Source organism: Myotis davidii, unplaced genomic scaffold, assembly GCF_000327345.1.
Source record: "Myotis davidii unplaced genomic scaffold, ASM32734v1 scaffold651, whole genome shotgun sequence".
In the NCBI taxonomy this organism is placed as follows: Eukaryota; Metazoa; Chordata; class Mammalia; order Chiroptera; family Vespertilionidae; genus Myotis; species Myotis davidii.
The window spans coordinates 72,293-85,688 of record NW_006283994.1 but is presented as its reverse complement, the minus strand read 5'-3'; the positions used below and the strand labels follow the sequence as shown (position 1 = coordinate 85,688).

The 13,396-nt window shown below is 64.0% G+C and overlaps 1 protein-coding gene across 3 annotated transcripts in view; it reads left to right on the top strand.

Moving 5' to 3' along the window:
* The window catches only part of GFI1B (growth factor independent 1B transcription repressor), a 9,949-nt gene extending 2,367 nt beyond the window's left edge, over positions 1–7,582 (top strand). The window contains exons 2-7 of one of the 3 annotated variants that reach the window (XM_006754168.2): positions 3,235–3,354; positions 3,801–3,938; positions 4,261–4,445; positions 4,875–5,012; positions 6,028–6,193; positions 6,776–7,582. In XM_006754168.2, the coding sequence (XP_006754231.1) occupies positions 3,255–3,354; positions 3,801–3,938; positions 4,261–4,445; positions 4,875–5,012; positions 6,028–6,193; positions 6,776–6,954 (906 nt within the window). In that variant the 5' untranslated portion in view covers positions 3,235–3,254 and the 3' untranslated portion in view covers positions 6,955–7,582. Of the gene's footprint in view, positions 1–2,763; positions 3,355–3,800; positions 3,939–4,260; positions 4,446–4,874; positions 5,013–5,961; positions 6,194–6,775 lie in introns of those variants that run through there. The other 2 variants (XM_015567787.1, XM_015567789.1) reach the window with 2 other exon arrangements.
* The last annotated feature ends 5,814 nt before the right edge of the window (positions 7,583–13,396 follow it).

The window sequence follows — 13,396 nt, the reverse complement described above, 5'->3', positions numbered from 1 at the left end:
TGTTTGTTTGTTTGTTTCCCCTAAAGCCTCTTCTTTAAACATAAAGGAAGTCCGAAGGCAGCGACTCTGAGAAAGGCGGCGTCTTACCCAACCTCCAAAAGGGGAACCCGGGGACCGCTGCTCGGGCCAGGTGGGCAGCCCCGCGCCGGTGGCAACGGACGCGACGCGCGTGGGATCTCAGAGCAAAGGGAAGTGTGGAAACCGTAGTCCAACCGTCCCTGCGAGCGAGGAGAGCCGAGGCCCAGGGTGGCGGCCGAGGCGGTCAAGCCCAGGGTCACACAATCAGACGCGGCCCCACAGGGGACGCCCGGGGCTCGGAAATCACAGGCCTGCTGCTCTGCCGCCTGGAAGTCGGGGTGCGGGGCCCCCCGCGGGGCTTTCGGCTGAGGTTCTGATTCAGGGTCGGGGCCTCCACTGGATGGGGTTTGGGGAGATGCTAACAGTGAGCCTCCTTCCGGAGCCGATACCATCAAGGCTCTGTTTTATGAAGAAACTGAGGCTTCTTTCACAATCTCTGGTCTCAGCGCCGCCTCGGACGGGACCCTGTGAATCAGAACGGTGTGGCTGTTCATTAACTACCGACCAGGTGATTGGTTCCTGTTTTTTTTTTAAAGCTCAGCTCACAGGGGCCAGAAGGAAGTTTCTCTGGTGCCGTGGGAGCTCCTGAGCCTGAGAGTGCCCTGGCCTGTGTCCTGGGCCGCCCCGGCCCCGAGCCCGAACCCCGGGGGATACCAAAGCTCCCAGAGGAGGTCGGTTCTCCCACGGCCTCTCGCCGAGCTCTCTAGGGCCGGACACAGGCCTCCGGGTTCTGGAAAAAATGCAAAGATCCGGGGGGATTCATTGTTCCCCCTCTTGCCCCAGCAAGCAGCCTCCCCATCTCCAGGCAGCTGGCTCCCTGGGGGCTGCACAGACCGCGATGGACCGAGATGTGATGAGCGCGGGGCCGAGGGCAAGTGCCATGGGACAGGCGCTGAGAGACCCCGGCAGGCCTCTGTCCTCGCCCAGCCTCAGTTTACCCCGTGACCCGGAAGGCAATCGCTGCTTCCCTTGCCCCGTGGGTGTGGGATCTGATGACAATGCACTGGGGAGCTCTCAACCCTGTCCTGTGTCCCCCTTGCCTGTCGGCTCAGTTCCCTCCGTGCAGGATAAATGCCCACCGCCCCCGTGCCCCGGTCTGGCGGTCAGGAGCGTGGGGCCTGGGCTGGACGGCCGGTCCCGCTCCACCTCGCTCTGCCCTGGGATCCGAGCCGCCTCTCAGCCATGGTTTCTCCTCTCTAAAATGGGGGAACGGCGACTTGGCTGACAGGGCGGGTGAGCGGAGCTGAGACTAGGCAGGTCGCCTGCCTTTGGTTCTAGCTGACTCACTAATAAAATACTACGTTAAAAAAAAACATCTTTTGATAGAGAGACAGAGGCTCCCCCAGAACAAAGGGCACATGTAGGGGTCTCCGCTCCAACCGCCCAGGGCCTGGCCTCACCAGTGCGTTGCTGATGCCGAGAAGAAGGGGAAGAAGGGGCTGCGGAGCCCGGTGGGTGGAGGGTGGAGGCAGGAAGAAGACTGTCCCCGGGAGATAAGGCTGCGTGGGCTGCCGGCGAGCTGGGAGGACAGCAGGCCGGGCGAGCCCTGTGAGGCCCAAATCTGAGAGCTGGCTGGGCCGGCGTGGCTCAGTGGTTGAGCGTCGACCTATGAACCAGGAGGTCACAGTTTGATTCCCGGTCAGGGCACATGCCCAGGGGTGTGGGCTCCATCCAGCCCCAGTGTGGGGCGTGCAGGAGGCAGCCGATCCCTGATTCTCTTTCATCATTGAGGTTTCTATCTCTCTCTCCCTTCCTCTCTGAAATCAATACAAATAATATATTTAAGAAAAGTCTGAGAGCTGGACAGACCCCAGAGCCTTCAAGTCCCACCCCCCCATTTCAGAGCCCAGAGGGGTGGCCTGGAGCAGGGCCCCTGCGCCTGGTCAGGGCGTGTCCCCCCCCTCAGAGCGGGACTCCGTGGGCCAGGCTGGGGCCGGGATGGGATGATGAGACCGGACAGGCCTTAGTGGTGCCTGCCCTCCTGGCGCGTTTCCCCTGGGCGGAGAGGCCCAGCGCTCAGCGCTCCCTGCAGCCCGGGCGCCACGCCGGCACGCCACACGCCTGTTTGTCATAAATGAAGGCCCGTTCTTGCCGGCGATCCCAGGATGCTGGGCTGGGCACTGAGGCATACAGCAAGGAGGGCCAGGCCTGGGCCGGCGCCAGGCAGGGTGGCATTGCCCAAACTCCTGATGCCGCTGGGCGGCTCCGGGCACCGTTGGGGGTCCCTCTCCTGCCTGGCTCGGGGAGGGGGCACCCCCTTGGAGGCTCCCCGGGTTTGCTCTGAAGGCAAGCTCCACGCTGGCCTATCTCCCTTCTCCAGGGCTGCCGGCCATGCCTTATCGCCGGCCCTGGCTGTGGTTCAGAGCAGCCGCCATCCCGTTCCCGCGCTTGGCCCTATCGCCCCTGCAGCCAGGGAGGCGGGGGCCTCCTCCTCTGAGACCTGGATGGCCCAGCCTGCAGAGAAGGGGACAGGCCCAGGGAGGTTAAGGGTGGGCCCGCACTGCGCAGCAGGTGAGCTGGGATGCGAAGTCACTAGCATCTGGCTCTACCACAGGGGCTGAGGGCACCTCTTTCTGTGGCCCCTGAAGGCCCATCCAGCCAGGTTGCAAGTGCGGCTTCCGGGGGTGGCCCGCAGGGCGCCCCACACGGAGACCCTGCCTTCCTCTCTGCTCTGAGCAATGGGGGTTCGGGGTGTGCGGAGCAGCAGGCCGGCCTGGGTGCTCTAGAGGTGGGTGTGCTCATTTCCTGCATTAGGACTGATAGTTGCCACAACCAAGTGCCACAAACCAGGTGGCTTAAAACAGCAGGTCTTCTCCCAGGTTCTGACGTCTACAGAACCAGAACCCAGGCGCCAGCCAGGCCGGTTCCCGCCGTGGGTTCCCAGGGAGTGTGTCTCGCGCCTCTCTGGGGGCCACCAGGACTCCTTGGCTTGTGGCCGCATCACTCTAATCCCTGCCTCCGCCTCCACATGGTGGCCCCAATCCAGTTCAATCTCTAATGTGGTCACATCTGCAAAGACCCTACTTCTAAAGAAGGTCACATTCACAGAGTCCGGGTGGACAAGAACTTTGGGGGGACACTGTTCAACCCAGGACAGTGGGTTCTGACTTCAGGGGGAGGCTGTCCTCCTCACCGCGCTCACCTCTCCCCTGGCAGGTGCTGGGTGCACGCCGACCATGCCTCGCTCCTTCCTGGTGAAGAGCAAGAAGGCTCACACCTACCACCAGCCCCGCATCCAGGACGATGAACCATTCTGGCCTCCCGTCCTGAGCCCGGGTGAGTGATAGCACAGGCTGGGCCCCGCTGCACCCGCTGCACCCCGGCCCCTGCCCCACAGGACGGGGCTGCAGCAGCCCACCCCGCTCCAGGTCTGGGCACAGGGGACCTGTCCCTGCTGGCTGAATGAATGAATGAATGCATGCATGTGTTCGCCCATCTCCCTGAGCCCTGGGGGCCAGGAGAGCTCAGCGTGGAGCTGGTCGGTAGCTGCAGATGAGGGCGAGTGGGTCTCAAACGGAGCCCGATCCAGGGCTGAGCTCGGGGCTCCGGGAAACCGAGACGGTCCAAGCGTTCTCCCGGGGTCTCCCCTGGCCTCCAGCCGCTCCCCCTCTGGGCAAAGCCAAGCACCTTTCTCTCCGGGCCCCTCCTCCTGGGGAGTGAGTCCTCCCCCTGGGTCCCTCCCAGGGCTGCGGCCGGGGCGCTGAGGGCCTTGTCTCGCACAGTGGCCAGCGACCAGGTCCCGAGCAGCCACCCTGTCCTCGGCACCCTGCTCCCGGGCCCGCATCTGGACTGGCCCGACCTCAAGCGGGAGCCGGCGCTGGAGCTGGACCAGAGCTGGACCAGCATGGCCTCCGCACCAGGTACCTGCCCACGGCCCCAGCCCCACCCCAGTGAGTGCGAGGGGGAGAGGGACCTCAGAGTCCGGAGTCAGGGCCGAGGGACAAGGCCCCCTGGATGCTGGGCTCTCGGGCTTCTGCGTGGAGCCTCCTGGGCCGGACCTCATTTCCGGATGAGGACTCGGTGTGGGAGTGGGGAGCCGCTGGAGGGCTGATGAGTGGGCCCCGTGGGCACTCTGGGGCGGGGGTGCGTGGGACTTACACACTGACCCCCTCAGCACAGGGGAGGGGTGGGCACCCTGTGTGTAAATCCGTCACCACCTGGCACGTGTCCCACTCTCCACAGGGGGTCCTGCTGGGACGTCCCAGCCCCGGGACAGGGACTCACCAGCCTCCAACTCCCCTCCGCTCTACAAGCCCAGCTTCTGCTGGGACGCCCTGGCCTCGGCCTACAGCCACAGCTACCGGCAGGCCCCCTCCACCACCTCCTCGCCGGGCCTGGACGCGTACCACTGCGTCAAGTGCAGCAAGGTGAGCGCCCATCCAGGCCCCGGCTGGCAGAGTGGGCACGCGCAGCTGGGCGACCCCGGGCGCCGCGGGTCCCGTGGTGGGACCGGGGCCTCAGAACCTTGTTCTCATCACCCGTCCTTGAGCCCTGACCGTGTGCCCAGCCCTGTGCTGAGCACGTGACACGCATGAGCCGGGGGAGGCGGACGCAGGTTCAGAAAGGGTGAATCACTTGCCCAAGAGCACCCAGCAAGGAGATATCAGAGCCAGGCGCAGACCTGCCTCCGGCCAACTGTGGTCTTTAACCACTAGGCTGCCTATTCAGCTCTAGAAAGGGCGCGAGGGGCCTTCCAGACCCCCCAGCCCCACTTTACAGACAGGAAACCCAACCACAGAGGGAAAGGGGCCCAGCCCCCACCCCCCGATGGCTTCATGCGCTGTCCCCACCCCCAGGTCTTCTCCACCCCACACGGGCTTGAGGTGCACGCCCGTCGCTCCCACAGCGGGACCCGGCCCTTCGCCTGTGACGTCTGCGGCAAGACCTTCGGCCACGTGGTCAGCCTGGAGCAGCACACGCACATCCACTCGCAGGTGGGCAGCCGGAGCCGGGACCCCCTCCCTCTGCGCTCCTCCCAGGAGGCCGGGGGGGCTACGGCTGGCCTGTCGCCCTGCCCCTGAGGGTGACTGCGGGCCCCTCGCTGCCTGCTGCCCTTGTCGGCGTCTCCAGTGCCCACTCCTGACACATTCACCCCGACAGACCGAGTGGGCTTCACGCACAATTGCAAGAGGCTCTGACCCAGGCTGGCTGTGGGGGCCGCAGGGTGTCTGTGAGGCTCAGCAATGCCCCCCCCTGCCCCACCCCCCGGGGGCAGGACAGGAGTTCCCGCCTCGGAGGCCCTTGACCCTTGGCCTCTCAGAGTCAGGCTTCCCCTGCGTCTGGTCCCACGGAGCCCTCCCTGAGGCCGGAACCCCTTCTTCGGGATTCATTCTGGCCAAACAGCCCCACTGACCTGAGTCGCTGGCCCGGGGTCAGGTCGGGAAGAAGGAAGTTTCGCGAGCGTTGCGTTCGCGAGCACGAACCACGGGCCAGTCTCCACCTGCAATCCCCCCGACCTCTGAGGTCATCGCCGCTCCCGCTCCAGGTGCAGATGAGGAGACTGAGTCTCGGGAGGGGAAACACTTGCCTGTGGCCAGGTGGCTAGTGAGATGCAGAGGCCAGACGCAGGCCTCAAAATCAGACTCCACCAAACCGCACCCCACGGCCATCCCGCCCCCAGGAACTCACTCTGGGTTAAGGGACGTGAAATGTGAACCCCCTCCCCCCAAAATACACCACTCCCCCCAAAATACACCACTCCCAGATCAGTGGGTCCATCAGCCCGCCAACAAATATGTCTTTTGTTTGGGATCCCGTGAAAGTCGCAAGGAAAAACCCACAGGAGGCTGCTCGGCCGGAGCCTCAGCCCCTCCTGGGAGGCAGGACGGGGGGCCCTGGGGCCTGCCCCTCCAGGCCACCCCAACAGACTGTCCTGTTCCTCAGGGGATTCCGGCCGGGTCCAGTCCTGCGCCGGCGCCTGACCCCCCAGGGCCTCGTTTCCCCCGGCAGGAGCGCAGCTTCGAGTGCCAGATGTGCGGCAAAGCCTTCAAGCGCTCGTCCACCCTGTCCACCCACCTGCTCATCCACTCGGACACGCGGCCCTACCCCTGCCAGTTCTGCGGCAAGCGCTTCCACCAGAAGTCGGACATGAAGAAGCACACCTACATCCACACGGGTGAGCCACCGCCAGCGCCACCCGCCCGCCGGCACTCGGGGCCGCAGGGCCCAGGCAGAGTCTGGGCACCCCCACCTTCCACTGTTCAAAGGCCCCGGTTTTAGGACAGTGGGGTCAGGTTACGTGGGGTGCCCCCCTGCCCCCGCCCCCAACAGGAGGGCTGGAGGCACTGTGTTGCTTAAGTTCACTTACTGGTAATGCACAGAGAAAATGCTGGAAGGAAACAGCACAGGTCAGCAATGTTGATCTCAGGGTAGAAGGGAGACTAGCAGGTGCTTTTGTCATTCATTCATTCATTCATTCATTCATTCATTTATTCATCCCTCCACTCATTCATTCATTCACTCCTCGGCTGTTGCCCGAGTGCCTCTTTTGCACCCGGCTCTGTGCCAGGGGCTGCGCGAGATTGATAAAGCAGAGAGATCCAGCCCCCACCCCAACCAGGGTACAATGCAGTGCAGGGCGGGGAGGTGTCAGAGGGAATGTGGGTTGGTCCTGAGATAAAACATAATAAAATTTCAGAGAACAGATGCAGGGCGCGGGGGCACAGCCGGCCCTGACGCCGTCCTTGCTGCCCCGCAGGTGAGAAGCCACACAAGTGCCAGGTGTGCGGAAAGGCCTTCAGCCAGAGCTCCAACCTCATCACCCACAGCCGGAAGCACACGGGCTTCAAGCCCTTCAGCTGCGAGCTCTGCTCCAAGGGCTTCCAGCGCAAGGTGGACCTGCGGCGGCACCGTGAGAGCCAGCACAACCTCAAGTGAGGCTGTGCCCCTCCCAGCCCCTCCCAGCCCGTCCTGCCGTCCTGTCGCCCGGAGGGAGGCCAGCCTCGTGCGCCCAGAGCCCCAGTCTCCCGGGGGCAACACTGGATGGGAGTCCTGCAGCTTGTTTTGAGACTCAGGAGACAGCTGTGTGACTTTGGGCAAATCGCTTTCCCTCTCTGGACCCATGGCTCTCCTGCTGTAAAGTGTGGGAGCTGGGTTGGGTCTTTTCTGAGCTGAAGGTATAATAACTTGGGTGCCTTCCCCAGGGCAGAGCCCAGGCCAGAGCAGCCCCACGTGGACCACGATGCCACGATCAGACCGGACCCGCAGAGCCGGGACCCACAGAGAAATCCTCCCGGTGCCTTCTGCCCACAGCGCTGGGATCCGGTCCCCTGGGTCTTTAGGGGGCCTCTTTTGGACGGCCAGATGGTCAGAGCCACCTCCTGCCCCGGGGGGATGCCCAGCACCCCGCTGCTTCAGCCAGACCTGCTGGCTACCCCCGACTTCTGACTAGCACTCAGCTGGGCTCTGGTCTGCCCTCAGACCTCCGGGCTGGAGAAACCAGCAGTTATTGCCTGTTCCCCTCAACTGTACATGGAAATAAAGACACAGATTTATTTACATCTGACCAGCATGTATGAAGGGCCTCCTGGGTGCAAGCTGACCCCCTTTGGGGGCGGGGAGCTTTGAAAAGCAGAGGCAGCTACGCAGCTGCCCTCGGACAGCTGGGGAGCCGAGGCCCAGGCCTCATGGAAAGGGCTGGAGCAGAAGCATGGGACCCCACAGGCTGTGACAGGGTCACAGGTCACGCAGCCAGGGCTGTGTCCGTTTCCTGTGGCGGCTGCCACCAGTCACCACAAACTCAGCGGCTTCGAACAACACAAGTCTATTCTCCGACAGTCCCGGGGGTTCAGAAACCCCATGTGAGTCGCCCAGGGCTAGACTCAGGGTGTCATGGAGGGCACCCCGCGAGGGGCTCCAGGGCAGGTGGCTTGCTCCAACTTCCAGAGGCCGTGGAGTCCTGGGCTTGTGGCCGCCGCTCCCGCCTCGAAGCGCATCAAGCTGACCTCTGACTCCCCTCCCGGCTCCTCCGCCTTCACCTTCCTGCTCCCTCCCGAAAGGACCCTACTGATCACCGGGGTCCACCTGGCTGACCCAGGGTCAGCTGGGCAAGGTCCACGTGATCACTGGGGTGGGCTGACATCCATGCCCTGGTCCCTGGAGCTGGGAATGTTGGCCCACACGGCCAGACATGATGCAGTGAGGCCTGGAGCCACCCTCACCAGCTGTGGGCTTCAGGCGAGCACCTCCGCTGTGGATGGTGGGCATAGCGAGCCCTCCCTGGGGGCGTTGGGAGGGCCCGAGACCAGGTGTGCACGGCAGTGAGCAGGCCCAGCGCAGGGCGAGTTCAAGGCCGGCTCGAACGCCGCCCTCCCGTGGTCGCTCCCAGCCCAGGTGCTCCCACCTCTGAACACGGAGCTCCTGGGGCTCCTGCTCACAGCGCCGGACCCCCTGAGCCTGGCCGGTGGTTGTCTGTGCGTAGCTAGCGTGCCCTTTGCCAGAAGGTACTTCTCTGGGCGCTCGCTCTCTGCACCCAGCCCAGGCCTGGCCCAGGCAGTGGACACCTCTAACTGAGTCACTTCCCAGTGCTGAGCGGAGGCCAGGGCTTCCACACACTGCCTCTAACCTGTGCCACGCTCCCATTTTACAGAGGGGGCAACTAAGGCTCAGAGAGGCTGGCCAACTTGCCTGGGGTCACACAGCGGGCGAGTGCAGAGCTGGGGCCAGGATATCTGATTCCAAGCCCTTGGGGTCTCCATTCACCTTCCTCCCAATGAAACCGGAGGTGTTTCCTCGGTCCTTGCCCCGCACGGGTTCTGAGGCCGCTGGGGGCCGGGAACTCCCCGGCTCTGGGTTTGGCTGGGCAAGACCCTGGCCTATTTCATTCCTATTTACCTTAGCCAGAATTCCCCTGACAAACCTGTCGGAGGGTGTGGGGTGGGGTTGGACATTTGCATGGGGAGGTGGGCAACCTCCTCGCAGGCTCCCAGTTCCTGTCCTGCAGGCCCGGCTCTTGCAGCCGGAGGAGAAGGGCCTCTAGCAGCCAGCGGCCGGAGCCAACAAGGCTGGAGACCTCCATCCCCCTCCTGTCTGTGAGGTGGTGAGGCCCATGCAGGGGTAGGGACTTGCCATGAGCCGCCCCGTGGACCAGGCCTGCAATGGGCTCCTGACCCCGGGGTGAGGGCCCTGCCCTGCACCTTCTAGATCTGGGGAAGTGGGAGGGTGGGTGCTGGGCACACACACACACACACACACACACACACACACACACACACACCACGGGAGCTGCTTTGCATGTTCCTTGTTTGCTAAACAAAACCACAGCAATACCAGGATTTCAGCCACTTCTGCGCAGGGCGGGCCGAGAGCGAGACAATGCGCCTTTCTTCGTGTGCCCAGGTTCAGGGTGATCAGGATTTAGCCAGTGGGCCCCTCCACTGAGGGGGGTAGCGGGGGCTGGCACTGCAGCCTCAGAGCAGTGGGGGCTGGACCCCGTCTGCACGCTGCAGAGAAAGGGGGCCCGAGTGTGGGCAGGGATGGGGGCGCTCTGTGGAGTCTGCTTCTCCCTCTCTCCTCCTCTCCTCCCACAACAGAAGCAGCGGTTGGGTTAGGGGCTGCGTGGAGTGCACCCCGCTCCTCCCGCTCCCCTCACCGGAAGGGCAGGCATGGCCGCTGGACGAGGCTCTCAGAGGGCCCAGCCCACAAGCCCGCGCCGTTCTCTGGCTGCGAGCTGAGCTCCCCGTCAAGTCCTGTCCCTTCCTCAGGATCAGGGCCTGCTCATCCCACTGGGATTGGTGGCCTACCGGTGGGTGCGGTGGGGAGCCCCCCCACTGTGTGATTGGAGGGGGTTCGACTGTCCTCTGCTTCTCATCCCCCCACTTCCTCCTGCCTGGACTCCCACCACCCGAGTCGCGGTGTGGGAACCGGGAGGCAGTGTCCAGCCTGAGAAGAGGCCGCGGCTTCCCTCCGAGACACCAGGGCGCCGGGGCCCAGAGGGGAGGCGGTGGCCCCCGTCTCACCAGCCACCGTGCCTGTTAGCGCCTGTCACACAGAATCCGGGTTTCCTGACCCCCAGGCTAGGGGCCTTCCCAGCAGGGCGATGGGGGTGATTGCATGATGCCAGGGGGGCCCGTTTATATGGGACAGGGTGTGACCGGTGGCCTCTGACGGTGCACAGGGCGAGGGGGACTGTCGCATGCCTCTGATGGCCGCGCTGACCCCAATGCTGAGGGCGGGCTGGGTGTGGGCGGGGCCACGTGAGACTTCAGGAAGGTGCCGGGGACGCAAGCTAGAGCTTCGATTTACTCACCAGCAAATGACAAAACCAGTATCTTACCCACATTAGGGAGCAGAATGCAACCTCTGAATTACTTCCCGGAGAAAATGTCCCATCAGTGGTGGCAGCTTCAGGCTACATCCCCAGCCCATGTGCTCCGCACCCTCTTGCTTGGGGGTCACATGGCCCCCGCAAACAAGTCGCACCCCAGCAGGGCAGCCAGACCCCCCACCCCCAGCCCCAGGACCAGGGCCCCTGAGGGACAAACTGGGAGATGCCCAGAGGAGGTGGCCATGGAGTCACTGATAAGGATGGAAATGTGCCTCCAGGGCCGGCCCAGGCCTGGGTGTGTGGCTGAGCTGGCCCCAGCCCGGCCCCATCAGTCACTGCCCTGAATGGAGAACGCCGGGAAGGAGATGGACAGCAGGCCTGGGAGGAGGCAGGGCCTGGAGGCGGGGACAGTGGGGGAGTGGAAGGGTGAGGGTTCTGGATTATGGAGGAGAGTAGGTGCTATTCCCAACGTTCCCTAGAGACCAAACATGGCTCCCCCATGGACTGCAGACTCAAGTCCCAGCCCCTGGCCTGGCCTGGCCTTCACTGTCCTAGACCGGCTCCTACCCAGAGTGGGGCGGGCTACTCCAGAGAGAAAGGTGGGGCGAAGGGGGGTGGGGGGGAGGAGGCAGGAGACCCGCCAGCCTCAGGCGGCCAGAGAATGACTGACGGAGACTGTTCTGGCCAGAAGCTACGAGGCTGGGAGGACCGCCCACAGTGGGGCAGCAGAGGGTCTCGGCCCGGGAGCGCAGTGGGCCCGGCGGCTGGAGGCCCATCCCAGCCAGAGTGACAGCAGCCCCTGGTGTCAGCCAGCTCCCGGCTCAGGCTGCCCCCGGGGAGCCCCTCCCCAGGGAGGGAGGACGCAGGACGTCAGGGCCAGACCCTGGCTTCCCCGAGACGCTGGACGAGCAGCCACGTCTTTCCCGGGAATTCTTGATGTCATTTCTCGCCCTCGTGCTTTGCCCACGGTGTTCCCTCCACCTCCCCCCTCCCCAAGCCCTGGAAGCCAGCTCAAGTACATAGATTGCCCACGTGGGCTCACCCCCAGCCCTCCGCTCTGCTCCTGGGAATCTGAGTTGAAGACTTGGTCGTGGGTGGGCACAGCGAGCAGCTACGGGGCCGTCTTCCGAAGCCCCCGGGTCACGGGAAGCATTGGAACATCAGCTCTCGCGGAGGAGACTGGCTGCATGATCAAGGGCCTGTCCACGCCGTGGCCAGCGGCCACGGGAAGGCCAGGGCGTGCTAGCCGGCGACCTGGCGCTGTGTGGGTGAAAACAGTTTCTCCGTCGTGTGCGGCCCTGTGGGAACAGCACCACCCACTCCTGCCGACGCAGAGCAGCCCCGAAGGAAGTGCAGCCAGCCATGGAGGCAGCCGTTTCGTGGCCAGGAAGGAGGGCTGGGCCTCCCTCTGCATGCCGTCTGCCAGAGACTCGGACTTGTGTGTGTGTGTCTTTTTTTTACTTAAAAAAATTTTTTTTTGAAGAGAAAATAGATGTTGCAGAGCAAATGTGTCAATAGAGGAAGCTGTCCGCGATATCGTAAGTGAAAAGTGGTTTAAAAATCACTATACGCCACATGATTCCATTTTGTTCGCTGCAAACGCGGGGAAGGAAGCCGCGGGATGAAGAGCGGCGTATCACCAGTGGCCGAGGACAGGGGGGGCTGCGCGTCTTGGTCTCCTGTTTTTTTGGGGTGTTTGTTGTGTTTTTCTGCAGTGGGCGCACACGATAACATTATCAGGGGCATTAAGTAGACTCCCTCTGCACAAACACCCTTTCCCTGCCTCGTGTTGGCCTCTCCGCCCCTCCCTGCAAGCGGCTGGCCTCCAGGGTCCCGTGGGCGTCCTGTGGGGTTCCTTTCTCCTCCACGGTGCTGGCTGTCCTGTCCCCAACCCCCAGCCCCTGTCCCCCTCCCAGCACCTAGTGGGTCCCCAAGAAGTCTAAGGTGGCCATACTACCCCCTCAGGGTCCCTGGCGCCTCCTTGGCAGGTGGCGGGGATCCCTAAGGTGGAACCCTGCCTTGGGAGCAGTGGGGTGCACACTGGCTGTGGGAGGACTGGTGTCCCGCCGCCATTGGGCCCCAGGAGGGAGCCAGGCAGGCCCCGGGCTCCATGGGGGCGGGGGGTTGGTGCAGGAAGGCAGGAGGAGGGAAATCTGAGGCAGGGGCTGTGCTGAGCGGCGGGCTCGGGGTTGGCTGATAAGTTTATCACAGGGTGCCGGCTGCCAACCGTCAGCATGGAGCAGGCAGCGGGAGAGGCTCTGCCGATAGCGCCTTCCCGGTGTTATCAGGGGCCGGTGCTCAGAGCGCGGGAGAAGGGGAGCCGGAGCGAGACACCCCAACCACTTCACCCCAACAAGGAGCCCGGAGGGAGAGGCCTCTGAGGTTCCCTGGGGGGACCCTCCACCTCCCAGCCGCAGGAGCCCCTGCAGCGGGGAGCGAGGCCCCTCGGGCGCAGGCTGGAGCCCCCATTTCTCCCCGTCACAGCCTCCAGACCAAGGAGCGGGGCCCATGCGCTCCTACTTTTCTGCAAGGCCAGAGAGAACGTCCCTTTTTCTGGAAGGTTCCCCGCCCCAGAACGCAGGCGGGAGCCTGAGGAAGAGGCCAATTCTCCACCTTGGTCCAGCCAGCCTCTCCTCTCCCTGCCCTGTGGGGGCCTCCCCAGTGCCCAGCCTGGCACCTGGCACTGTCCTGGGTCACCACTGGGGGAGGGGGGTGGGGACAACATCATCCTGCCTTGCCAACGAGGAAACTGAGTCTGTGAGTGTAGAGGAGGCGCAGGCTAAGAGGACGCGGGCGGCCACCCCCAGCCCCAGAGGCCCTGCAGGAAGTGTGTGATCGCGAGGGGCGCCTCACCTGGGCCCTCGCACAGCCACAGGCAGCCTGACCTCGGAGGTGGACACCACCTGGGGGGGAGGGGACCCCCAAGGTCTCAAAGTTATCTTGGGAGTCAAGGGGCCTCGTGGTGGATTTTAAAAATTCCTTTTTCTAGACCTTTCCTGATTTTTATAATAACAATGTGGAGATTTGTGCTTGGGGGTGTGTGTAGAGGAAGGT